The 27,247-nt window shown below is 41.1% G+C and overlaps 1 protein-coding gene across 4 annotated transcripts in view; it reads right to left on the reverse strand.

Annotated features, from left to right (window-relative positions):
• The window catches only part of unkl (unk like zinc finger), a 79,682-nt gene that overhangs the window by 50,072 nt on the left and 2,363 nt on the right, over nt 1–27,247 (reverse strand). For 3 of the 4 annotated variants that reach the window (XM_033040932.1, XM_033040931.1, XM_033040930.1), the window contains exon 3: nt 3,112–3,288. In XM_033040932.1, coding sequence (XP_032896823.1) covers nt 3,112–3,288 — 177 coding nt within the window. Of the gene's footprint in view, nt 1–3,111; nt 3,289–13,901; nt 14,230–27,247 lie in introns of those variants that run through there. The other variant, XM_033040933.1, reaches the window with a different exon arrangement.

The following is a 27,247-nucleotide window of genomic DNA, read 5'->3' on the forward strand; positions in this document are numbered from 1 at the left end:
ACTTCATCCCCACCGGCGTTAGTGCCACTGGTCGATAGTCATTGTGGCACGTCACCTTACTCTTCTTGGGCACCGGTATAATTGATGCCCTTTTAAAGCAGGTGGGGACCTCAGACCTCAGAAGTGAGAGGTTGAAAATGTCCGTAAAAACTCCTGCCAGTTGGTCCGCACAGGTATTTAGAACACGACCGGGTATACCATCAGGACCAGGTGCATTTCGGGGGTTCACCCCTCTGAAGGATTTCCTGACATCGGCCTCTGTGACTGAGACTGAAATGCCATCACAGCGAATGGGGGATCGGGAAGGCACATCAGTATTCTCCCTGTCAAAGCGTGCGTAAAACGCATTGAGCTCGTCAGGGAGTGATGTTACACCGACATTCGAGCTGCCTCCTGGTTTCGCCTTGTAGGAGGTGATTGCATTCAGGCCCTGCCACAGCTGCCGAACATCTGTCTCGTCCTCCAGTTTGGAGCAGGTCCCTTTTGGCCTTTTTGATGGCCTTACCAAGGTCGTATCTGGTCTTCATGTAGGCCACTGTATCATTGGAGGTGAATGCCCTGTGTCTGGACTTCAGGAGAGTGCGGATCTCAAAGTTCATCCAAGGTTTCTGATTGGGAAACACTCGGAAGGTTTTTGTAGGGATGCAGTCCTCCACACATTTCTTTATGAAGTCTGTAACGACTGTGGCATATTCGTTCAAGTCCGTTGCCGAGTCCTTGAACATTGCCCAGTCTACAGACTCCAAACAGTCCTGGAGTTGTTCTTCTGACCCCCCCCCCCCCCCGACCAGCTCTGTACTGTCCTCACTAGAATGGATATTTTGGTTATAGACATGAATTATATTTTGGTTATAGACATGAATAATCATCTGATGATGCAGATACAACCTGAACTTTTCAATTATTATGCTGTAAATATGTAAGTACTGCCAATGCTCATAAATCTGGTTCAATTATTCTCATTCTTCTAACCTGACTTCAACTTAAAATTTATATGACCTTCATTTTCTGTCAATAGCAGCAAGACTGCATTTGTTTATGATTAAGAGCACTGCATCCCCCTCGTATTAATATCTTTTGCAAATAAGCATTAACCTGAAGCTGTCTAAAAGCCAAAATATATATTTAAATTAGGAATTTACCTTCGACAGACTAAAGACCAAACACAACAATAGGTATTTATGCTTCACATTATGCAGCTACGGTTAGGCTTTTTCATAATTACAGTGATTTTATAACATTGTAGTTCTGTTTTGATTCGTGTTACATAATCACTAAACTTTGGAATAAAATGGTTAAATATAGTCTTCCCTGACTGAGGAATGTTCAGAGCATTCACTGGACAGCTCAAGCATTTTTCGAATAACTAAAACTGTTCAACGTTTATTATTTGCATGGCTTTCAATCATGAACACAAGTTTCACTTTATTACTGAAACAACTGATGGAGATGCCCCTTCATATTTTCAATGACAGTTCATTGAAAATAGCTGATAATAGAATATGCTGAAATATTCAACGTTAGCGAGCATCTATGGAGAGACAGATAAAATTCATTTTCAAGGTTAATTCTGATGAACACCACTGGCAAAACGTTATCTAAAACATTTACTTGCTCTCTCTCCAAATACGACGCCTGACCTTTAGAATATTTCTAGCATTCTTCATTTTGACTATTGCTAGTTCATGCTCTGCAGCACAATGCATATAATGCAATTCACCTCATGGCAAACATGGTTCACTAACTGCCCACACGCATCACTTCTGCTTTTCTGAAATCAGGGAGGAAATTATAAACATTGTGTATTGTGAAAGTACATACATGAGGAACAATGGGTGGAGGGGAGATAAGGCAGAAAGGTTTCTTTGTTTCCTTGGTGACAAAAGAACTTTAACCACTTAACAATAAATAAAACCCAGGGCTCATATTATTTCAAGATGTATTATCATCTGACAGGTAATATTTTCACCTTAGTCTACAAATTTAATTCAGGACAAACTTCTGCATTTAAAATTCACATAAAATAGTTGCTGGCTCTGGGTTTTGGATTCGGGGCCCTAATTGCGAAATAAAATGAACAAAATCAACTTACAGTTTAGGGCAGGAGATTCGTGAAATATTAATGGGCCGATATGAGCAAATATTACTCGGAATCTACAAGTTGTTGATTATGACCGAGGGGCACTTAACATTGGCAAATTGCGTTGGGGGTTTATGCAAGGAGAGAGTGAAAATATTAACTCTCTTCAATTCAGAACCAAAATTGTCTAAGAAACAATTGGCAGCTGCTTGGGGTAGGTGGAATTGAACTGATAGGTGTTGCCGGTTGAGCTAAGATAAAACAAACGGCCTCCTATATCTTTTTTTAAACTGTAAATTTTGTCATTCTTCTCATATTACTTAGATTTTAACATAATAATAGAAAAGCATGGAAAGACATAAATAGAATCTAAGGCAATTTGTTGTCCAATTATAATCAACATCATTGCAGCGAGTAATTAGACAAACCAACAGGTAAAATTTTGCAGTGTTTCGGCTTGAAAATGCAAAATCATTTTCAACTCTGAAATGGTTACAGCAGAAATTTTAGTTGCCTGATAAACCAACTGTTAATAAACAATATTTATATATATACACACAATATAAAACTACAATCAATATTTACTATAATATATTCCACTTATTGCAGCACAACCTGTTGCTGTGCCTACACAACAATTTAATTGAACTCTGCATAACAGAAACAATTCATTCCCTGGGGTCAAGCAAACAAGGGAATTGATATACATCAAAAATGTAGCGAAGAGCAATGCGAATCAAGAAAGAATGACAACATTCCATGGAAAGGACAGGTTTGGAGGAATATGGACCATATGTGGGCAGGTAGAACTAGTGTAGCTGGGACATGTTGGCCAGTGTGGGCGAGTTGGGCCAAAGGGCCCGTTTCCGCACTGTATCACTCTATGATTCTATATCATTGGAAGAATGGATGCAACAAAAAAATCCCTTAATTGCTGGGAAAAAAAGTTTTAACCACGGATTACAGACCAACAAACAGGCAGTCAGAAAATAACGCAAAATATGTTAGTCATAGTAAAAGCAAAAAAGTACCTTATGTCATAAACAGGAGGGCGAAGATCATGTGGCCCATGTGCAAATGCACAATGAAGCCCATTTTTCACACAGTGCCCACGAGCATCGGTTTCATGGATGCATGTACCAGTCTTATAATAACGTAGATGATACTTTCTTTCTGTGTCCCCGGTTGTTCGATGGAGATATGGACAGCTTTAAAAAGAAACAACATTTATTTACATCATAAGCTGCAGTTCACCCACAACTATTTTTTCCGCACAGACCCAAAACATGCAGAGGTATTTGATATAATGCATTTAACTATTTTCTCCATTCTTTGAAAATAATAAAAATGTAAGTTGGGTTCCATCTATTAAGCAGGACATCAGCCCAATTACTAGGCAGTTGAAATTCATGAATAGGCTATAAATTACATGTCCATGTTTTGCAGTTGGGCAGACAATGAAATTCAACTTTTGCCATTATTACACTATAAAATTTATATCAACAATGGGATTTCTGTACGTGCAAACTTTAACTTTGAAATAGTCAAGTTCCTGCCATGATTCAACCCTACTTCCAAAGCTGACCAGCTATCTACTGTAATCAAGAGAAATCAATTGGATTCATGAACACTTCAGATATGTACTCTCATCTCACTATTAAATATTTAGTTAAAAATTACAAGCTTTGTTTGATGAGGACTGAGGGACTTCTAAAATATTTATCAAACCATAACGACCGATTGGAAAACTTGCTATAAACCTACAATCTAATATGGGTTTTGCAAATTCTTCTCAATTATTTCATGATTGAGTTAATGTTTTAAAAAGCTTATATTTCAGCTCACTAATCTTCCATGTCACAAATTCTTAATTTGCCTGTTCTTCCTAATTGACTGTATGGAAATTCAATTTGTTGGACAATTTTACTTTAGAAGGACTGCTGGATGCCAAGGATCTCTCTGAGCCAAAGTAAAAATAGGGGATTGCATGGTAGGGAGCTTACTGTAGCGTCAGCAATGAGAATCACTGGTTTGAAAAAAAAAAAGCCCAATACCTGCGTAATCCTCAAGACATTCTTCCAAGTTTTCCATCAAAATCTTACTCAGTAAAATTATAGTCCATTCAGTACTTCAGCCTTTCTACTTGTTTTGTCAAGACATATAATACTTTAGAAAACTGATAACGTTATATGTCAAGCTACTATGTACTTCAAAAACAAGAAAACTATGACTTTGCTTATAATTTAACGTGCACGTTTTTCCCACATATCCCCCACCACCCCAAGACAAAATTGTAAACAGCAAATTAGAGCAAAAGAGGCTCCTACTTCTCTTGCTCATGTTTTTCAGTTAATTATAAATAAATCCACTATGTTGTTATGCTTTCCTGATAGTGATATTAAAAAGGGCACAGTGCAGGCATTTTTATAGTAGTAATATATTTTGGCATCATTGCTTTTAGAATTCCTGATGCAAATAAAATCAGAACATGGTGGTCAACAAATCTATGATCGCCTGTGGAGAAAGAAAGAGTTAATGTTTCAGGCCAATGACCATTCATCAGAACTTTCACATCTAATGCAAATTTGTATGACCATATTTTACAAAATGCATCAGTGAATTGAAAAGGATGTATATATTTTGAAATCTAATGCCAATAGAAATGTTTACTATGTTTTAAAAACTAATAACTATTGGATGGTTACCTTGACTTTAAGCAAAATGGTATAAAGCTGAATTAAACTCAATATTTGTAACCATCTTATTTTGCTGGAACTAGCTATCTTGCAACATCTTGCTATTTCCTTCCATTATTCAAGAAACGACAAAAATCTGTCATCAATGTCGATGCTCACAACTTAGTTTTGACACATTCTTTTGGTGGAGAAAGGGACCAAGGAACATTTGTAATGCACGCTGTCTCATTTTTAATACAATGTGTAAAATTACTATTGTTTAAATTGGTACTATCTCGACGACAAACTAACTATAACAAGCAAGTTTGGTTGATTGTAGAGCGCATGAACTCTGGTTTGGCTAAACCCACTTTTCAATCAGGTAAGTATACAAGTTTCTGCAATGTTATTTATTATAACCATATAACAATTACAGCACGGAAACAGGCCATCTCGACCCTTCTAGTCCGTGCTGAACACGTATTCTCCCCTAGTCCCATATACCTGCGCTCAGACCATAACCCTCTATTCCTTTCCCTTCCATATAACTATCCAATTTATTTTTAAATGATAAAAACGAACCTGCCTCCACCACCTTCCCTGGAAGCTCGTTCCACACAGCCACCACTCTCTGAGTAAAGAAGTTCCCCCTCATGTTACCCCTAAACTTCTGTCCCTTAATTCTCAAGTCATGTCCCCTTGTTTGAATCTTCCCTACTCTCAGTGGGAAAAGCTTATCCACGTCAACTCTGTCTATCCCTCTCATCATTTTAAAGACCTCTATCAAGTCCCCCCTTAACCTTCTGCGCTCCAAAGAATAAAGCCCTAACTTGTTCAACCTTCCTCTGTAACTTAGTTGCTGAAACCCAGGCAACATTCTAGTAAATCTCCTCTGTACTCTCTCTATTTTGTTGACATCCTTCCTATAATTAGGCGACCAAAATTGTACCCCATACTCCAGAATTGGCCTCACCAATGCCTTGTACAATTTTAACATTACATCCCAACTTCTATACTCAATGCTCTGATTTATAAAGGCCAGCACACCAAAAGCTTTCTTTACCACCCTATCTACATGAGATTCCACTTTCAGGGAACTGTGCACAGTTATTCCCAGATCCCTCTGTTCACCTGCATTCTTCAATTCCCTACCATTTACCATGTACGTCCTATTTTGATTTGTCCTGCCAAGATGTAGCACCTCACACTTATCAGCATTAAACTCCATCTGCCATCTTTCAGTCCACTCTTCCAACTGGCATAAATCTCTCTGTAGACTTTGAAAATCTACTTCATTATCCACAACCCCACCTATCTTAGTATCATCTGCATACTTACTAATCCAATTTACCACACCATCATCCAGATCATTGATGTACATGACAAACAACAGTGGACCCAACACAGATCCCTGTGGCACCCCACTAGTCACTGGCCTCCAACCTGACAAACAACCATCCACCATTACTCTCTGGCATCTCCCATTCAGCCACTGTTGAATCCATCATGCTACTCCATCATTAATACCCAACCATTGAACCTTCTTAACCAACCTTCCATGAGGAACCTTGTCAAAGGCCTTACTGAAGTCCATATATACAACATCCACTGCTTTACCCTCATCAATTTCCCGAGTAACCTCTTCAATAACATTGCTCAAACAAAACAAAATTGCCATTAGACTAAAATAAAGCTGCTATATTACATCTAATACATGTAGTTGGTCATGGGCCATTTGTTATCCACAATTCTTTCTAACAGTTGTTGGTTTACTTAAACTATCAATAACATCACATTTCACAAGGGCAGCAGAAGGGGACAAATAATCATGACCAGAAAAGATGCCCAGCTGTTTATGAGCCTCCCAGTATCATTAAGTCACACTCAATTTGGCCATGGAACTTCACTACCGATAATTATTTTTGGTGCTTAAAATCGTACAAATATAAAGAAAAGTATGATTGGTAGGTATTAAACCCAGATGCCTGCTTAAGTTAAATTTCTACCATCTAGCACTGTGACCTCAGTCAGAAGTTTGGAATTTCAAGTCCTGCTCCAAAGGCCTTAATCATCAAATCTAAGATGCATCACAATGCAGGATTAGGAAGAATGCGTGCTATACCACCAGATGTGCTACTTCACAGGCAATATACTGAACAAAATCTTCCCCCTCAAGCAGATGCAAAAGATTTGAAAACACTATCTAAAAAAAGTCACTCCTAAACATCGGCAGAATATCTTGCTGCACAATAATCTCCTCTCATTACACAATAATTGTACCTCAAAACCAACTTTGTTGGGGAAATTGAGATTATCAAGTGCAATACAGATGCCAAAAATCGTTATTTTAGGCTGGAAAGGGATAGATAGCTAAAGAGAACTAAGAAAATGTAACCTCAAATCAAATAGGACTCTTTTTTGTATTGTTTCCACATTGCCTTTCACAACATTCCAAAGCACTTTAAGCCAAAGTAGTACATGGATTATGGTAAAACATTAACAGACTTGTCTACATTGGAGATTTTGGTTACAGCTGCTTAATATTGAATTGCAGTCAGTGCAGTATGTGACCTCAGCCTAGTTAACCGACTTGAGCTGAACACATCTAGTCTTTATACTTTTTTTTTTTTTTAAAGGGAGAGGTAAATAAATGAGGAATTTGGGTGGGAGGGTATGGAAGATTACAGTGTATTAGTATGAAATGAGAGTTGAGGTTACAATCAGCCAATATCTTATAAATTAGGAGCAGGACACCTTGTTTGAAGTCTGTTGCTACACGAGCGGCGACATTGGAAGAAATTATTCCTTTTGTTACAAAATCGGCATAATTTTCCATACTCAAGACAAAGGTCACGAGCAGCAGCATGCGAACCCCCACAGTTAAAACAATTGTCTATTAGTCTCATAGAGTTGTCGGGCACTTGGGGAGAACGGCGAGAGATTTGATAAGACATACTGGCAACATTAATTTCACGACCAACAGAGTGCCCTAAAACCTTTGTATGAGCGTCAGCCATTTCAGCAATGCAACAGCAGTTTTCAGCAGTCTCTAGAGTAAACTCAGCATCCCGCAGTAACTCGTCACGTAATTTATCATTGCGGATATCATAGACCAAACCGTCACGGACTACACTATCACATATATCCCTGAAATCGCATCGACTGGCAATGTGCTTCAAGGCACTGACATACATCTCCACAGGTTCACCCTGTCTCTAGCTTCGGGAAAAGAACAAATGCCTGTCCATGACCAAGTTAGTGCGTAACGCACATAACTGTCAGAATTTGCATAGTAGGCAATCAGGGTCATGGCTAGACTCAGCGGGAGCGGTCTGGATACCAGCCGGGTCAAACCTAGCCGGTTCATAATGAAATCTTATGGCACGTCGGGCAGCTTCTGTGCCTGATAGATTAAGAAGAATTGACGCTCGAACACCGGGAGCAGCAGTATGTGAGCTGCTTCAATGTAAATTGAGAAATCTTCAAATATGCGCCACCGTTCTGCGAGGTCTTCGTCAAACATCAGGATCTCTGGTTTTCTGAGAGCAGAAGCCATAGGAATATATACTGGAGAAAACAACAAACTAAAATAAAAGCAATATAATTAAGCAAGGAGTGAGTCCGTTCACTCTGACACCATGTCGAGCTTCTGCTGTTGGAATAACTTCAGGTCACACACGGTGATTAAGATCCAAAGACTTTATTAGCGTTACAGCATAGGTAACTTCATCTTAATATGTAACTCAAGACTGAGGGAGAAAGGGCTGAGAAGCTTTCTGTTAAACTAGTGGGCATAGCTACGAAGTAAGACTCATAACATGAGTAACACTGATCTACAGTTACTCCAGTACTTTGTGCCTTTTTTTGTAAACCAGAATCTGCAGTTACATTCATCTTGGTCTGCCTCCTTTTTGTTTCCAATCTTTTGCTCTGGTGGATGGTTATGAAAATCTTCCAAATCAGATAAGTTTGCTCAAATTTATTTTCAAAAATTGAAGACAAATCTTGTTTTAAGCAGTGTTATGTTTTCCCTGCAATAGCAAATGCCACATTTATTTTCTTCAGAGTATTGCAAGGAAAGTCTGATTAAGAGATTCCAATTACATGCTCCAATTACCTCCATTCATCACTTCTTGTCCACTGGTATTTTTGATATTAAGCAGATTTAGGATTCCAGAAGGCTGCACGGTGGCGCAGCGGTAGATTTGCTGCCTGACAGCGTCAGAGACACGGGTTCGATCCCGAATACGGGTGCTGTTAGTACAGAGCTTGTACATTCTCCCCATGACCGTGTGGGTTTTCTCCAAGAGCTCCGGTTTCCTCCTACATTCCAAAGATCTACAGGTTTGTAGGTTAATTGGGTTTGGCATAAATGTAAATTGTCCCTAGTGTGTGTGGTTTAGTGTCAATGTGCGAGGAATCACTGGTCAGCATTAACTCGATGGGCCGAAGGGCCTGTTTCCACGCTATATCTCTAAACTAAATTAAAGGGCATTGACCCACATTTGCAATATTTTCAACACGCCGTTTGGGACTCTGCTATATTCAGGAGATGCATTCCTAACAACAGCCGAGGGAATATGCATTTGTGTTGTTCAGTATAAAATGCAGATGATTTTTGCAAAGTTGTACAGCATTGTCTTTGGACATGGAATTTGGCATTCAATGCCAGTGGTGTAAACTATATGCTCAGTTAAACTTCAGTCATCTTTAAATAACATTTGTTAATGCCAGAGAAAGGGTGCAGTGACCAAATATCTTCCCGCAGAATTTTACAGGAACCACATAGTGGAGGAGCAAATATTATTTGTGTAGGTGCTCTATTCACCATGAATCTCTGTCACTAAACCAAGGCCAAGCATTGTTATACTCATTTGTGGATGGACAGTTGTCATACCAAGGAACAAATTTGGAATTAAATGGGATCATGCAAGTCATCAAGTAAATGGCTGTTGACTGGCTACTGACATGGAGAGGCCATCACTTCAAACATGACAAGGGAAGCCTCAATACCCTCTTTGCCAATTGCGACCACTGCACTCAATTCAGTGGAAGTTGGATGGCACTGCATGAACCTTGAATCATGAACCTGGGAGCTACTTATTTGATAGTGAGGAATAATGCAGGCTAATGAAATAGCTGCATCATCTCAAAGATGATTATTGACCCAATGGAAGTTGCATCTGAACTAGATATTTCTTGCAATTCTGAACCCTATACAAACTGGACAAGAAAGGCATGGCCATCTTTTACATTGATGGATACTCAAATCAAGCACCAGTTGTGACTGAGGCAACACGACGCAAACAATGTCAAAAACAATCTCTTCTATGTTTAAGGTTCTGCTACTTCTTAACTATTCTCTGTCTGTATCTTGCCTTAACTCTAGGGAGTGGAGATACAGAGGCCTGATCTTGCTGGATGCAGCTCAGCTTAGGCAAATGGATATTGACCATAGTTGAGGATATCAGATAAAAGTCAAATAAGATCCAAATCGATGTTTGCAAAATCATGTGCTCCTGTAATGCCTCCAGTTTCCCAAGGTGCACCAATACCTACTTTCCTCGAATCTGAAAAACTATTCAACATGAATCTCTGTCACTAAACCAATTTCTTGCACATGCTTTATTTCATGGGCTTCCATCTTATGACAAGCATATTGCATGGAACTTAATCCAATGCCGTAAAAATTAACGTGAACAACATCAAATGCTCTGCTCTCATCAACCCAGACCTCAATAACCTAGTTGATTTAAAAAGCACTGAAAGATTATGAATAGTATACAGTGCCCTCCATGTTTGGGACAAAGACCCATCACTTATTTATTTCCTCTGTACTCCACAATTTGAGATTTGTAACAGAACAAATCACATGTGGTTAATGTGCACATAGTCAGATTTTAATAAAGGCCATTTTTACACATGTGTTTTTTTTTCAAATTGTGGAGTATAGAGGCAAATAAATAAATGATTGGTCTTTGTCCCAAACATTATGGAGGGCACTGTAGCTTGCAATGTCCACTCTTCATAGCCATATAATTTTGGATACCATTCATCCACATATCATACGTTGAGTCAATCTATTTATTTACTTTTAAGAATAGCAGACCTTTCTAGATTCTCATCTTCATGGATTTTTGGCATCAACACCATTTGTTACTGCACACATGGCAACATCTTTCTTCTTGTTAAAGGTGTGGGAAACCTCCCATTTAACATTTCATTAGCCTACCTTCCACCACCCACACCCCCCTCCCTCCCCAACTCATTACCACCCAGTCATATTTTTTTTATTTTACATGTGCCTATATTTTTTACATCTAGAGATTGGTTATTCTGATATCACCTTTTTATAATCTCCTTATTATACATCCCCCCCCTTATGAATCACAAAATTCCACAAGGCTTAGTTGGACTGTTAAACATCACACTGCCATCTCCCCCAACACAAAAGAGAATAAAATAGAAAAGCAAAAATCTGCAGCTTTTTGAAGTATTGTGACCAACACTTTAAAAAAAATCAATGAAATGTTCCTACCTTTAATTACTCGATTAAGTATTTCCAGGCAAATAATGGCTCATTAGCAGAAAAGTCCATCAAAGAACATATGGTGGCTGAAGTCCATAGTGGTTGGGGTTTTGTTTTAACATCTATTTCTTCATTCAATTTCTATTTAGTAAAGTTGCTTGGATTTTAAAAAAAAATAAGGCAACAGTAAAGAAAAATAAAGCAAGGCACAAAGCACTGGAGTAACTCAGTGGGTCGGGTCTGGCAGCATCTCTGGAGAACATGGATAGATGAAGTTTCAGGTCAGGATCCTTCTTCAGAATATGAAGGAAGGCCCCAACGCAAAGTGTCACCTAATCATGTTCTCCAGAGATGCTGCCTGACCCGCTGAGTTATTCCAGCACTTTTGTCTTTTTTGTAAATCAGCAACTGCAGTTTGTTATACCTCCTCCCTCAATTCTATCCAGAATCCCCAACAGTAATTTAAGGCGAGGCAGAGGTTCATTTGCACCTCCTCCAACTCATCTGCTGCATCCATTGTTCTTGGTGTGAGCTCCTATAAATATACCAGACTGGGCAATCGTTTCGCTGAATACTCACGATCAGACCACCGTGGCCTAGGCGATCTCCCAGTTGCCAAACAATGGGACATTTTCAGCTCCACCCTTCCTTGGTCATCTGTGGCCAGTCCTGCTTTGTTCTGGCCTTTTCTTCCTTCCAGTTCCCTCCCCTCTACTTTCAGTCTGAAGAGGGGTCCCAACCCGAAACACCATCCTTCCTTTTTCTCCAGAGATACTGCCTGACATGCAGAGTTACTGAGTTTTGTGTCTATATTTGGTAAATAACAGCATCTGCAGTTCCTTTCTACACAACTGCAGTTCCTTGTTGTCTCTAAGAAAAATAATGCATCCTGATGTTAAAATAAATGTGTCTCATACCATAAAGGAAAGCATTCATTCTCTACACATAATTGCATTCTTTAAAAATCCTGTTTTCTTCTTATTCTTATTATACAGGAAGTTATAATAAACTTTATACTATATGTTTATTAACAAGATATAAGTTCAAATATATTGATGAAGTCATACAATACATTGGTCCAGATCTAAAAGGAAAGTTTGAATTTAAATATTTCATTTTGTTGTTGGGTTATGTTTTATAACATTTTACATTTTAAAATGCAGCTTTCAGTTTTACATCAGCTTTCAGTGTAAGGTTATTTTATACTGAAAGTTGCAGTGGGGCAACAAAAAAATAATCAATTTTGACATCAAATACCTTGAAATCCTCCAACATTTTTGCCACCTCCAACAGGATCCCACCACTAGTCATGTATTCCCATTTCCACCCTTTCCGGCTTTCCACAGAGATCTTTCCCTTCGCAACTCCCTGGTTCACCCATACCTTCCCACCCAAACCACCCCCTCCCTGGAACCTTCCCCTGCAACCACAGGAGATGCAACACCTGTCCTTTTCCTCCTCCCACAATTCCATCCGAGGACCCCAACAGTCCTTTCAAGTGAGGCAGAGGATCACTTGCACCTCCTCCAATCTAATCTACTGTATCAGTTTTCTCAGTGTGGGTTACTATATATCGGCGAGACCATGAGCAGACTGGGCAAACATTTCGCTCAACACTTACACTCTGTTGTCCTTGGCCTAGGCGATCGCCCGGATGTCAAACATTTTAACACCCTTTCCCATTCCCATACTGACCTTTCTGTCCTGGGCCTCCTCCACTGTCAGATTGGGGCCACACCCAAATTGGAGGAACAGCACCTCATACTTCGCTTAGGCAGCTTACAACCCAGCGGTATACACATTGATTTCTCTAACTTTAAGCATTCACTCTACCACCCACACCCACCATAGTCGCCCTATTAGTTCCACTGTTCACATTCTTGTATCCATTGCTTATCACCTCTTCCCAGCCAACAAAGACCCATTATGGGCTCCACCCTTCCTTGGTCATATGTTGCTGGCCCGGAATTCTTCTGGCCTTTTCCTACCTCTACTTCCCTACCCTCTAGTTTCAGTCCGAAGAAGGGTTGCAACCCGACTCGTCACCCATTCTTTTTCTCCAGAGATGCTGCCTGACCTGCTGAGTTACTCCAACACATTGTCTACCGTCACCTTAAAATTCTTGATTAGATTGAGGGGGAGAAAATAAATTCTACCAGAATATAAACCTTTTTTATTTTGTATATGTTCTCTCCCAATTCATTAACATATATTAACAATGAAACCGATATAAAATTATAAAATAACAACCATCATGATGCCTGATATACATAAGACATCAGATCATAAAACACTTTCACATTGTTATTAGGACACCAAGTAGTTTGGTACAATGGCCTGGATCATCCACCAACATCCAAGGGAAAATAAAACCCTCTTGCTATACTCAGTGTTGTTCCTCACTGACATGTAGTTTGACTGTACCTGCATAGTTTGCAGCTACATTTCATATTTACTTATGCTGACATAGTTCTTTTTTTCTTTCTGCAGTTACTCCAGCCATTGTTTCAACAGTTTGGAGATTAGGAACTAGGTGGAATAATGGCTGTGGTAAAAGCAACCGTTATAAGCATCAGGCTCAAAACTACACTACCTGATTGCATCTTTCACTGTATACCTTTCTGTGATTTCTTCTTTTCTTTCTCGTATATTTTGAATTGCTTTCATCTCTCCTCACTTCCTTGCTACGTTTCCTTTAATTGAAAGAAGGATAACAACATTAGTTCCTTTGCCAATACAAGACTCTTTGCTCACGCTTATGTTCATTCCCTAACACAGTTCTTTCATCACATTTCACATAATGTTTTCAGATAAATCTATGATGTGCATCATGTAACTTCTATGCCCTTGGCTTCCAGATAGTCTTTCTGTTTATCCATACTCATTGCCTGGAACAACCTTTATACAATTTTGTACAACTTACTGTCAGTGTTTAGATCGCAAGTCAATTGCATAAATAAAAAGCATAATGAGATCAGTTTCAGTCAGCTGCAGTGGAAATATTTTTTTCCCTCAATCATCAGTACCTAGAATCATAAGAATACTGTACAAACAAAGTCTGTTTGAATACTGATTCCAGGTACTGCATTGCTGTTAAATTGAAACTATACAGAATGAAGCTATGTGTCTCTACTACTCTATGTCTGTTAGATGACAAGCACATAAAAATGGGGAAAGACATCTTTAGTAGTCTCTGTTTCTTATATTGTCACCCTCCACAACTATGACATTGGAAAACACATTAACCCAGTAGAGTGATGCAGAGGCTTGACATTAATCTCCTAAAGCAGGGAGGCATAAAAGTACATCTTGATTTGCTCACCAGCAGTAAATTTTAAGCTTGTTTACATTATCAGGGTCAATTTATTTTGCACCAAGTTCAAGAACTTAAAGAAACAATCTTTGTATTTTTCTTCAATTACCTAGAATCTGTTTACAGCTCAAAAGAAAAGCAAATACACTTTATTTTAAAAATATTTATGCAATATAACCAAGCAGTCAAAATACCTTCTTGCTAGCTGTCTATATGACGTGTGCATCAAATTTTTTCGTAAAGTCAGGGGAATTCCTGTTGAATATACTATTATCAGTACATTTTCAATCAACACACCAGACAGAGACATTGGGATTGGCCACTGCTGTTCAAATTCCAAGTCAAATATGCAAGTTACTTTTTTTTAAATAAATGGGTCTCTGTGTCCATTAAAATTGTTTAAGTAAAAGTATGTTTTTGGTGTTGGTAATAAACATAATGGTCGTGAATTAAATAATAATTCACCACAAATCTGAAAACTCAGTTGCATGCAATAAAGCATTTGGTGATTGAAGGTTTAGAGCAAATGGGACTAGTTTCGAAGAGGCATCTTGGCCGGCATGAATTAGGCCAAAGGGCCCGTTTCTGTACTGTAAAACTCTTGTGTGGCGTGCACACAACTGATTTACCCTTCCACGCCTAGTATTGCAAAGTTCAACTTAACTAAACAAAGTGACCATAGATTTGATCCGTGATCATGTTTTGTATCCAGACCTTTTATCTGGAACAAAAGAGAGTAGAGAGGAGAAAATCAGTGTAAAGAAGTGAAAGGGAGGATTGGTGTAAGAGCTGGCAAGCTATACGTTGTTTGGCTGATGGAGTCAGGTGGTGGTGAAGGGGAGAGACATCGACAGAGACGTTGAGGTGATAAGTGGAGCTTGATAAGAAAGGAAGCGTGGAACCAAATAGAGAGGCTTGATGGATGGATGGGAATAGTAAGAGGAGGGGATAAGAAACTCAGTGGGCGGGCGATGGGCAGGTTTAGAAGATGGGGGGTGAATATTTAAAGGGAGAGTGTGTGCAAGAGCACCTGGGTAGATCAGGAGAGAGAAAAGGTCAGAGGGGAAGCGGGTTACCTGAAGTCAGATAATTCAATGTCCATTGGGTCACGCACTATCCATGCAGAATGAAGTGCTGTTCCTACAATTTACATTTGGCCTCACTCTGGCAGAGGACAAACATGGTGTGGGAATGGAAAAAGGAATTGCAACCGGAGCTCCAAATGGCCTTCCAGAAAGAGTCACCTGGTATCACTAACATAGAGGAAGCCAATCGAGACCATGGAGTCCACTAAATGAGGTTGGAGGAGGTGCATATGAATTTCTATCTACCCTGAAGTCTGTTTAGGTCCCTGGATTGAGTTGAGGGATTAGGTATAGGGACAGGTGTTAGATGAGTGAGATGGTGTTGCCACAGGTCCTAACTATAGGGTGATTTCACGAAAGGTCACTGGAGCGTAAATCCCCACTCACGTGACCGAAAATTTTAACTGGGGGACAAGCGTCACTTCCGGTACATGTTAGTGAATGGGAAAACACGCACTTTCGCACCCGTTAAAAACATCGAAAACGGCCAGTTTTTGAGCTGCAATTAAGTGAGCCAGTCGGGGTGACCGTGAGGAACAGCTACCTAAATTTACAGTCCAAAAAAAAGATAGAAACTAAGGTAAATACAAGAGCGAGCTGAAGGTGTAAACAAGGCGGAAGTGCTAACGGACTTTTTTCTTGGAGATTTAAAGATCCAAAATATCGGGAATTATCGCGTTTGCTCGCTGCATTTCATCAAAAGCGGCACTATTTACTTTTTATCTTTATTCATTTGTTATATGAAAAGTATTAAAAGTTAGAAACCCGTCAGTAAAATTGCAAAATCGCCCATGGTTCTCAGGTGGGTTTTAACATGCAAAATGAACACGCTTCTGAAGCTCCATTTACCATTTAAATAATTCCTCCCACCCTCCCATTCGCCCGACCTCGGGCTCCTCCTCCTCCTCCTCCCCTTTTCCTTCCTTCTCCCCCCCCACCCCCCATCAGTCTGAAGAAGGGTTTCGGCCCGAAACGTCGCCTATTTCCTTCGCTCCATAGATGCTGCTGCACCCGCTGAGTTTCCCCAGCAATTTTGTGTACCTTCGATATTCCAGCATCTGCAGTTCCTTTTTGAACAATTAAAATGGCAAAGCAGGTTTTACTTTCGCATTCTCACTTGCAGAACAAACCACAACCGTTATGTTCTATGCTCACTTACTATTTCTGCTAATCATTTTTTGAAGTTGAGGTGAAAATCTCTTACACAACTTTTATACAACTATTTCAGAGATTGGTGGATTTGGGGGTATTAAAACTATCTATCTGGGAACATGGTGTTAATGTAGAAGGTGAATGGATGCAAAAAATTAATGTCAACATGCAGAACAAATGCAAGGCGTCAAATAGCTACTTTTGCTCCAATTTTCATTTAGAAAACCTTGCGCATTAACTCAAATTCTAAAGCTGAAAATATTTTGCAGAATCGCCAAAAGCAACTATACAGATGCAACACTCAAGTAAAAAGATTAATGCAATTTGGCCCATTATCTCAAAGGATCTCAAAGAAAAATGTAACCATGAAAAACACCCAAGAAACACTGCATTCAATTTTGGTAAAGGGGTCCTGGAGTGACATATACGTTCTGAAGGTGCATTATGCGGATTTTCCAGACACCAGGACTTAAAGAATTAAATCTTGATTCTTTAATGTAGACTCAATTTGCAATCACTCGAGTTTAGAAGATTTTGAGTGATCTATTAAAATTATTAGTGTTGCTAGAGCATGAAATAAGGCCATTGCGCTCAGAGACGTTTCACAATTTTTTTCTCAATAGTCCAGTTATTTTTTCCCCTTGTCAAATAAATTATTTTCCATAATTATACACAAAATGCTGGAGTAACTCATGCGGTCAAGCAGCTGATGTGTTGCTCCAGCACTTTGTGCTTTACTCAAGATTCCAGCATCTGCAGTTCTTTCAATATCTAAATAATATCCTTAATTTTTTGAGCAGTTTAATTAACTCTCATTACATCAATTGATTATACATTGCATCTTTACAGAACTATCAATATTGTGTCATTTTTATGTGAAATTCTACAAATGTTAATAAAATAATTTGGAATGGGGTGCATTGAGAAGAATCAGAAGTGTAGTTGTGACTTATCATGTTTATTATGTAGCGTTTAGAGAAAACTTGCTGGATAGTACTATGATTCCTATGTTACAACAGTGCTTATGTTAATCCTGGCTAAACTGGAGCAGCTATGACTTCAAAATGGGTTTAAGTTTCAGGGTTGCTGGGAGATTTGGTCAAATTGGAGTTGCTCTCTGCAGAGCTGGGACAAGCTATAGAGAGGTGCCAGAGTGCCTGGGGCTTGGATACAATTTGCAAGCAAAGAATGGGAAGATCTGAAAACCCTGTCAATTTGGTGCAAAATGCATAGAATGGATTGGATGACTGCAAACCAGACATACCCCTTGTAAACAGTTGTAAATAATGTTGCAGAGTTTGACTTTGCCAAGTGTTGATTGGATGAGGTGTTGAGCCTTGTATGGGTTTTCTGTAAATGAGGGTAAATGGTTCTAAATTGACTTCCTCTCGAAGTCCATTGTGAATACAATGTATTGAACTGTTGCATCATTGGGTTAGGGAAATGCCTGTTATGTATGGGGTTAATCGATATCTGTAATTGGGTTATTGAGAGACCACCCCCATGTGGTTCGGCCCCTCGAGGTCCCGGGACATATAAAAGTCCGCGATCACGAGGCTCAGCGTCAATCTTCTGGAAGAACGCTCGGGACTGGGTGAACTTCTGGAGTGCCTCTGTCTGAGCGAGGCCTAGAGGGCTTGTACAGGCTGACGCGAGGATCGAACCCGAGGTGGGATAGGTACAGTGTTTGATCTGTGACGTGCTTTTGGCAATTAAAATTTAGTTGTTTCAAGAGCTTGATTCAGTGTTTTTACTGAAACTAGACTGGGGGGAAGCTTAGAAATTAGCAATTATCACATTTCTTTTGGCTGTAAAATGCTTTAGATCATCTTGAAATGGATATGAAAATGTATTATATTTTAACCTTACAACCATTCAAAGCGCAAGATACATGCCTATAGATTGAATATAGTATTACCATTATTTTCCAAAGTAATTTCGCGTGTGTATTTGCTAACAGAATTTCAGACTAAATATGTTAATTATAACAAGTTTCATTTTTGGCAATTATATACATTTCCATCAATTGTACAGCTGACTCACAGCTGGGACAGGCTCAAATTACACCACTCACTCACCCTGGCCATTCTTGTGAAATCTTAACAAGTGCAGTCTATTTGAATTAATTGCACGTCAAAATGAAGCACAAATTTATCCATGTTGTACAGTTAATCAAAAATATATCTCAATACCTAGCCTGATGACCTCTTCCCATACTCAAGTCCTCAGATTATTTTATTTAAGAGACTATTACCCAGGCTGGTATCAATCAACTGAAATAACCAAACCTATGATTCACACACAATTTAAAATACAAATTGTCATTTAAACAGAATATATATTCAATTTTTGGCACCAGAAAATTATATCCAAGCACGGCACAGATTTGCCATATTTATTTTATCGTTTAAAGGAATCAATTGAAGCCCGATTGTACATTTGATATATATACCTCAAACATTGAGCATTCCAAGGCCATGTAACTGTTATGATTTAAGTGTTTGGTGGATAAGACAGAAAAAAATAATTTATTTGATGTTGGGACGCAAAACATAAGGAACATCATAATAATATTAAAGCTAAGCCATAGAGTTAGGAAGCCAATTATCCCACAATGTGGTGAAAAAGCAATTGTTTTGTCCCAAAATGACGTGAATGCATGGCCAATTGACAATTTAAAGATATACCGACAAAAATGTTGGGTGGGCAATGGGGTCTATTAACACAATGGAACAGAATAGCGTCTTCTACATTTGTAAGCAGTTGTTAAAGATTGCTATTTGGTTTGAAAGGGAAACCTTTGTGGATACTATTTATCTCTATAACACTAAAAGTCATGTGTGTGAGTGTGTGTGAGAATCTGGTTAATTCCTATTTTCTTCCAAATGCTAGGCCACAGCCTTCCCATTTTCACACACCCCACTCACATCGTTCCCGTCGAGGCGATAAACATCTTCCCGTCATATTCCCACCTATATTTCCGAAGCTATTAATCGTTTAAAGTTTTAAAAACAGCCCGAAAATTCACCCATTTCGGAAAACAAAACCCGAGTGACGTCACAATGCACTCGCATGGCAGAACAGGACACTTTGGGAGGGAGGGGCACTCCAGCGCTCGCGGTGAACGAGTAGTGGCGCCCGACACCCGGTGGGCAGGGTGATGCTGGAGCAGGAGTGAGGACCGAGCCCAGGACTTGGGATGGGGCAGTGACAGGGGCCGAGAAAGAAGCCGCCGCTGGAACCAAGGACAAGCCTGGGTCAGAGACGAGCCAGTAGATGAAGTCGGGGTCTGCACTGGAGCCCAGGCGGCGGCCGAGCTGACAGCTGGAGTCTACAGCCAGGGCCGGGCCGAGTACGAGAACCAGGGCCTGGTGCTGCTCTAGGACCTGGGTAGGTCCTGGGGCAGGGAATGGGAGTGAGGGGAGGTGGATGAGGGAAATGACGAGGGGAGATAGGGTGGGGAGTGGTGGAGGGAGATGGGGAAGGGAGATGCCTCCTCCCTATCTACCCTCTCTACCCCCTCCCTTTCTGCCACCCCCCCCATCCCTCTCTAGGGAGGGTGAAGATGAGGAGCAGGGAGTTCTGGGGGATGAAGAGAAATGGGTCTCTTCTTATTTCTGTAGCCCTTCAATCAGTCATATCCTTGCGAATATGTTGTGCATCCTCTAGCACTTTATGACATCCTTCCTATATGATAGTGACCAGAGCTGTACACAATATTCCAAGTGCAGTCTCACCAAAGTATTGTACAATTGTAACACAATGTACCAACTCTTTCACTCAATACCCGAGCTGATGAATATGGCTTCTTCACCACCTTGTTTGTGTCACCACTTTGTTTGTGTCACCATTTTTAAGGAACTATGTACTACAATAATCAACAGGGCTCCAAGTATATCCTGCCCTGGTTTACCTTGCCAAAATACATAACATCACACGTGTCCAAATTGAATTCCACCTGCCTTCTGTGTCCCGCTTTCTCCATTGATCTAGATCCAGTTGTAAACTTAGACAATGTCTACACTGTTCATCACACCACCAATTGTAGTGTCATCCGCAAACTTGCTAATCATGCCACCTGCATTCTCAAAATCATTAATATATACAACAAACAAGAAAGGATTCAGCATTGATATCGGTGGTCACAGGCCTCCAATCTGAAAAACAACCCTCCACTACCACCCTCCGATTCATTGGAAATTAGAAAGATGAGAGGGGATATTATAGAAACATATAACATTCTTAAGGGATTGGACAGGCTGGATGCAGGAAAAAAAGTTCCCGATGTTGGGGGAGTCCAGAACCAGGGGTCATAGTTTAAGAATATGGGGTAGGCCATCTCGGATTGAGATGAGGAATAACTTTTTCACTCAGAGAGTTGTGAATCTGTGGAATTCGCTACCACAGAAGATAGTGGAAGCCAATTCATTTGATGTTTTCAAGAGAGTTAGATATAGCTTTTAGGGCTAACAGAATCAAGGGATATGGGGAGAAAGCAGGATACTGATGTTGGATGATCAGCCACGATCATATTGAATGGCAGGGCTGGCTCTACTCCTTCCTGCACCTATTTTCTATGTTTATCACTATGCCAGTATTATATCCTATTGGCCATCTCACCCTGGATCACATGTTATCTCACCTTCCAAACCAGTCTACAACGGTGTTGAAGAATTGAAATATTTTGCACTTTCACTTATTCCAGCTATAATAAGGCAGCTATGCAAATACAAACGCCAAAATATATAAATCCTTTGGAAATCATATCATTCGGAAATCATGTCGATCCACATTTTCTTGGATAAAGAGAAGCTGAATAGGATATTAACAATGATAACGAGGAACTGCAGATACTGCTTAAACCAAAGATAGGCACACAATGCTGGAGTAACTCAGCGGGATAGGAGGCATCCCTGGAAGCATGGCATTTTGGGTAGGAATCCTTCATCCGACTAATTGTAGGGAGGCAGAGAAGAATGCTAGAAAAGCGGAGGAGCAAGACAGAGCATAGCCAGTGATAGGCGGACACAGGTCAGGGAATTATTTGATAGGGACATTGTTGGACAAAGGCCAGAGATGAGAAGAAAGGTGTGGGCCCAAGAGGATAGAGTTGTGAATTGTTAAGGAAACAATGTTTTCTATCCTCCTTGTTAAGGAGGATAGAAAAGATGCAAATTGGGTATCCATTAGGCCGGTAGGCGGCGCGACTCTCGTCTGCAGCGGCCTCTGCAGTCCGTCTGCGTTTTTATTATTTTATGTCTATGTTTTTATGTAGTTTTTGTTATTTTTGTTGGGGTATGTGTGTGGGGGTGTGGGGGGGTTGGGGGTAACTTTTAAATCTCTCCCTGCACGGGAGACCCGACCTTTTCTTTCTCGGGTCTCCGTTGTCGTTGGGGCTGCAACGAGGAGCGGCCTCCAACAGGAAGACCGGGGGCTCCAGTGCCGATACTCACCTCACCGTCGCAGAGCTGGCCGAGTCCAGAGCGGGTGGAGCTGTGGTGGACGCTGCTGCGACCCGACCCCCGGAGATTCGGTGGCTGCAACTGCGGGTCTGGCGGACGGCGGCACCGGGAGCCCGCGGGTCCCTGGAGGGAGACCGCTTTTCAGGGCTCCCGCAACGGCGACTTCTCCCGCCCGAGTTGCGGGGTTGAAGAGCTCCTGGAGCGGGGCCTTACAGCACCGCCCCGCGCGGCTTGGAATGGCTGCGGGACTCTGCGAGCGCACGCCGGGGGCTCTAACACCAAGACCCGGTGTGCGGCCTTGCATCACCCGACGTGGCTTAAATGGCCACGGGACAATTCGCCATCGCCCGCCGGGGGCTTTGACTTTGACTCTGACATCGGGGGGGGGGGGGGGTGCAGTGGAGAGATAAGTTTTTTTGGCCTTCCATCACAGCAATGTGATGGATGTTTATGTAAAATATGTTGTGTCTTGGGTCTATTTGTTTGTAATGTATGTCTGCAGAAACGGCATTTCGTTTGGACCTCAAGGGGTCCAAATGACAATAAATTGAATTGAATTGAATTGAATTGAAATTGAATTGTAAACGGTACAAGTGGAGGGGGGGGGGGGGGGGGGAAACTTCGTGTTCAGCAAAGTGGTCGCTGTGTCTGCACTAGATCTCACCGATGTACATGAGCCCACATCGGGAACAAAGGATGCAGTAGATGAAGTTAGAAGAGGTGCATGTGAACTTTTGTCTTTTTACTTTATTTATATTGGAAAGACTGGGGGTCGCTGGATGGAGGCAAGGGAGGACATATAGGGACAGGTATTACATCTCTAGGGGAATGTACCTGGGCAGAGGGCATGCTCTGCTGAATGGGGTGGAGATGGGAAGATGTGATTAGTGGTGGAATCACATTGGAGGTGACGGAACTGTCAGAGGATGATGTATTGCATGCGGACTCTGTCGGGGTGAAAGGAGGGGATCTGGGGAGCCCTATCCTTATTGGGTCCGGGGAGAAAGGGAGCGAGAGAATAAGTATGGAACACAGAAGAAACATGGGTGAGAATATGAACAGCTAAGTTTTGTACAATTTGGAATTTAGGAGAATGGATAAGGGCCAAAGCATTTTTGTGATGGTGAAAGAATGATGCAGAACAAAAGGCTGGAAACCATTTGGTTTAGTATTAATAACCAGCCAACATAAATAATGTATGCAAATTATATAGGATACAGGATCTCCCTGAATTACAGATGACTGACTAGTGGAAATCTGACTTTACACAAGTTCCCCCACACATTTTTAAAGCATTTTTCGACACAATAACAAAAATGGTTTCTGCGCTCATTAATGACTGGATACAGTACTTATTCTAATAGTTTAATTGTGGGTAGTGTTAAGGTGAATATTTAATGAAATTAATATATAACAATTGTACATAGAGCAATACGTATGGGTTACTTTAATAAATGGACATTGCTGACATAAAGAATCTTATGGATAGTTCCAAGGAATCAAACCTTGTTTGTGGCAGTTTCTGACAAAGAAACAGGCTCAGCCAGTCAACAATACTTTAGCTACACATAAACCTTCTCTCTTTCTACACCGAACTATATCAGTGAAACCCTCTATCTCCTTCTTTCTCATACTTCTCCAGCTGCCTCTTACCATTCGTTTTAACCACTCCTTATATTCGCAAGATCCGCATTTACACCACTCTTTAGATAAAGTATCTTTCAAATTCCCTACTGAATTTCTTGGGAACCATCATACACTCATGGTTTCTCCACATAAACCCTATCAATCCTTTATTCTGCACATGTTTATTGGGTCACCTCTTATGGTAAATAAAAATGGACCAAGACTGATTTTCCTAGCATGCACATTCCGGAAGTGGCGGCGCTGCCCTGGCAGCAGCGGCTCGCCTGCAGTCAGTTTGTTTTTACTTTTTTGTGTTGTTTTTTTCGTTTTGTCTAGTTAAGTTTTTAGGTTATGTTTATGTGGGGGGGGGTTGAAACAGGGCTTGCTGTCTCTCCCTTCGGGGGAATGCGACTTTTTTGTCGTATCCCCCTTCTCTGCCTCCGTCTGCGCTGAGGCCTAATGGCAGAGCTGGCGACCTCGAGACTTCGGAGGCAGAGCCAGTCAGGACTTGCCCTGGGCTCGCTCCCGTGAGGGCGGTCCAGCTCGGGGCTGGGACGGCGCACCCGTGAGGGGCTGTGACGCTCCCGTGAGGGCGGCCTGGCGCGGGGCTGAGACTCTCTCGTGAGGGGCTGTGGCGCTCCTGTCGGGGCGGCCCAGCTCGAGGGAAGAACGGCGCTCCCGTCGGGGCGGCCCAGCTCGAGGGAGGTACGGCGCTCCCGTCGGGACGGCCCAGCTCGAGGGAAGAACGGCGCTCCCGTCGGGGCGGCCCAGCTCGAGGAAGGAACGGCGCTCCCGTCGGGGCGGCCCAGCTCGAGGGAAGAACGGCACTCACGTGAGGGCGATCCGGCTCGGGGCTGGAACGGTGCTCCGGTGGCTGGGACGGCGTTCTGGCGGCGGTGACCTGAGTCCGGGGTTCAGCCGCGGGACAGCGGTTGCGTCCGCTGGACTGGAGGGCGGCAGCTTCGACCACCCCGGGCCGCGGTGTTTGAGCCGGCCCGTTTGCAGGGTTCGGTGAGCCGCGGGACTGTTTGTACCATCGCCCGGTGGGGTATCGCCTCAGCGCAGAGGGAGAAGAGGAGGGAAGAGACTGCAGCCCTAAGATTTTTGCCTCCACCACAGTGAGGAGGTGCTTGGAGGACTCACTGTGGTGGATGTTAATTTGTGTTTATTGTTGTTTATTATTGTATGTATGACTGCAGGCACGAAATTTCATTCAGACCGTAAGGTCTGAATGACAATAAAGGAAATTCTAATTCTAATTCTAATTCTAACATTTTCATATTTCTGCTATCATGCTCGTAGACCCTTGCTGCACCTTTTCTGGTTTCACCATACCCTTTTTTATGGTGAACAGAGCGCTTGATTTTAAGTAAAATAGCCATGTCACATTCAGGTAAAGGGTGTATTAGTAATGCCATCCCTTTGTTGCTCTGCTGGCATCACCTACACCACCTGCAGTATCACTACACCTAGTATCACATCTTCCAAGTGATATTTTCCCCCTAACATTATATGTATTCAGTTTTACACGTTGTACTTTATTTGCCAATTATTTGTTTATTCTGTAAGTTTATCGATATGCTCCAGTAGTTTGTTGCAGCTCTCCTCAATATTGGCTGCCTCCCAATTTGAAATTACATTACTGATATCTACATTGTTTAGAATTTACATAACAGTCTGTGGTCGAACAATAGGAACACATGCACGATTCAAGTCTGTGCTCATGGAACAACCAGTGATTATTGACAGTTAAAAGTAAAACTGGGTGCTTCCAATATCAATGATCCCCATGTCCTCTGAGGGGAACATCTTGTCAATAATCAAGTCTTTCAATCCCTCTGGAAGTTATTTTATATGGAAACAGCTATTAATAGGAAAAGCTAAGAAAACAGCAGAATTTGGGACCCAAATGGTGAAAATTGCCCACACCCTACAAACAATGATCCTAATATGGGGGGAGGGGGGTAGAGTAAAATTAGTGAGGCAAATAATGTAATAGAAATAGGTCAAATTATGTTGAAAAGACACTAGCTTATCAGTAAAACAGCTTATTGCAATGTTTAGAATATCTTTCTTTTTCAAAAAAAGGCCCACTGATGCAATCTATTTAGTTCAACAAGCATTATGAACTTCAGACAATGGGGAATGCCAGAATTGAGATACATGGCAAAATCTGTCAGTGAGAATGGATAAGTGACTGAAGAGGCACGCTTTGCACACATGCATGTACGTACGGGCTCAGGGGAAGGGGGAATGGATAGAGAGATATGGGAATCACGCAAATGAATGTGAATAACCAATTTACTGGCATGGAGGTTAAACACCGTCAGCCTAGCTGGGTAAAACACTGTTTCCACTTTACAACAACTAATTATGTCAAAACATTACAGAACAAGTGGCCATTCAGCCTCTTGGGTCCATGTCATCACCAATCAGCTTTTCCATTCTCCCATTCTATTTCCATAGCCTTGCAAGTGTCTTCATTATCCTTCTCTTCCGTCCGAGACCAATTTTAGAATTTAGCAAATTGCAAATTTAGAAATGATACTTTTTAAACCAGACTCCAAACTACGAGCATAAATTACAAACAGTCCCAGCCTTAATTCTTATGGAACATACATAGTACTACTTTCCACTGCCATATACCCAAATTTTCTATTATATCTGTTCCAAAACAATTTATCCAAGACTTTGCATTCTCTGACTTTATTAATGTCTAAAATTGTGTATTTTTAAAAAGTCTACTGCCATACCACTGTTTCCTGCAAACTTTTCAGAAATGTGATCACGTTAGTTGAGCAACATTTTCTTTTTCGAAGTCTGCACCAAATTACATGTGCAATTTCCCTGGAGATTTGCTTCTTATTCATCCATCAACTAGGTGACTTAGAGAACAAACCTAGTAGCATTTCACACTACTTTCCCTCCCATTTTTAACCAAATGGACATCCTCCCCAACAGATCAAAATATCCCTAGTCAGTACTGTTGCCTCACCATTATTTTCTTTCCTTATCTTATCTGAACACTTTGCATCCAAGGACACGGAGTACCCGGTCCTCACCATATTTAAGCTACATTTCTGTTACTGCCACAACATCCTATTCCCACATAACTATTTGGATTTGCAGCTCACCTATCTTATTCAGTTTGCTCACTTATGCACGTATATTAAAAACAATGTTGCCTTGGTATTTCTCATATTATCCCTTGATGGGACTTTTCTGGCTTTACCTTGCACTAAATGTTATTCCCTTATAATGTACCTATACACTGTAAATGGCTCAATTGTAATCATGTATTGTCTCTCCGCTGACTGGATAACAC

The sequence above is a fragment of the Amblyraja radiata genome, chromosome 22, assembly GCF_010909765.2.
Source record: "Amblyraja radiata isolate CabotCenter1 chromosome 22, sAmbRad1.1.pri, whole genome shotgun sequence".
Taxonomy (NCBI): Eukaryota; Metazoa; Chordata; class Chondrichthyes; order Rajiformes; family Rajidae; genus Amblyraja; species Amblyraja radiata.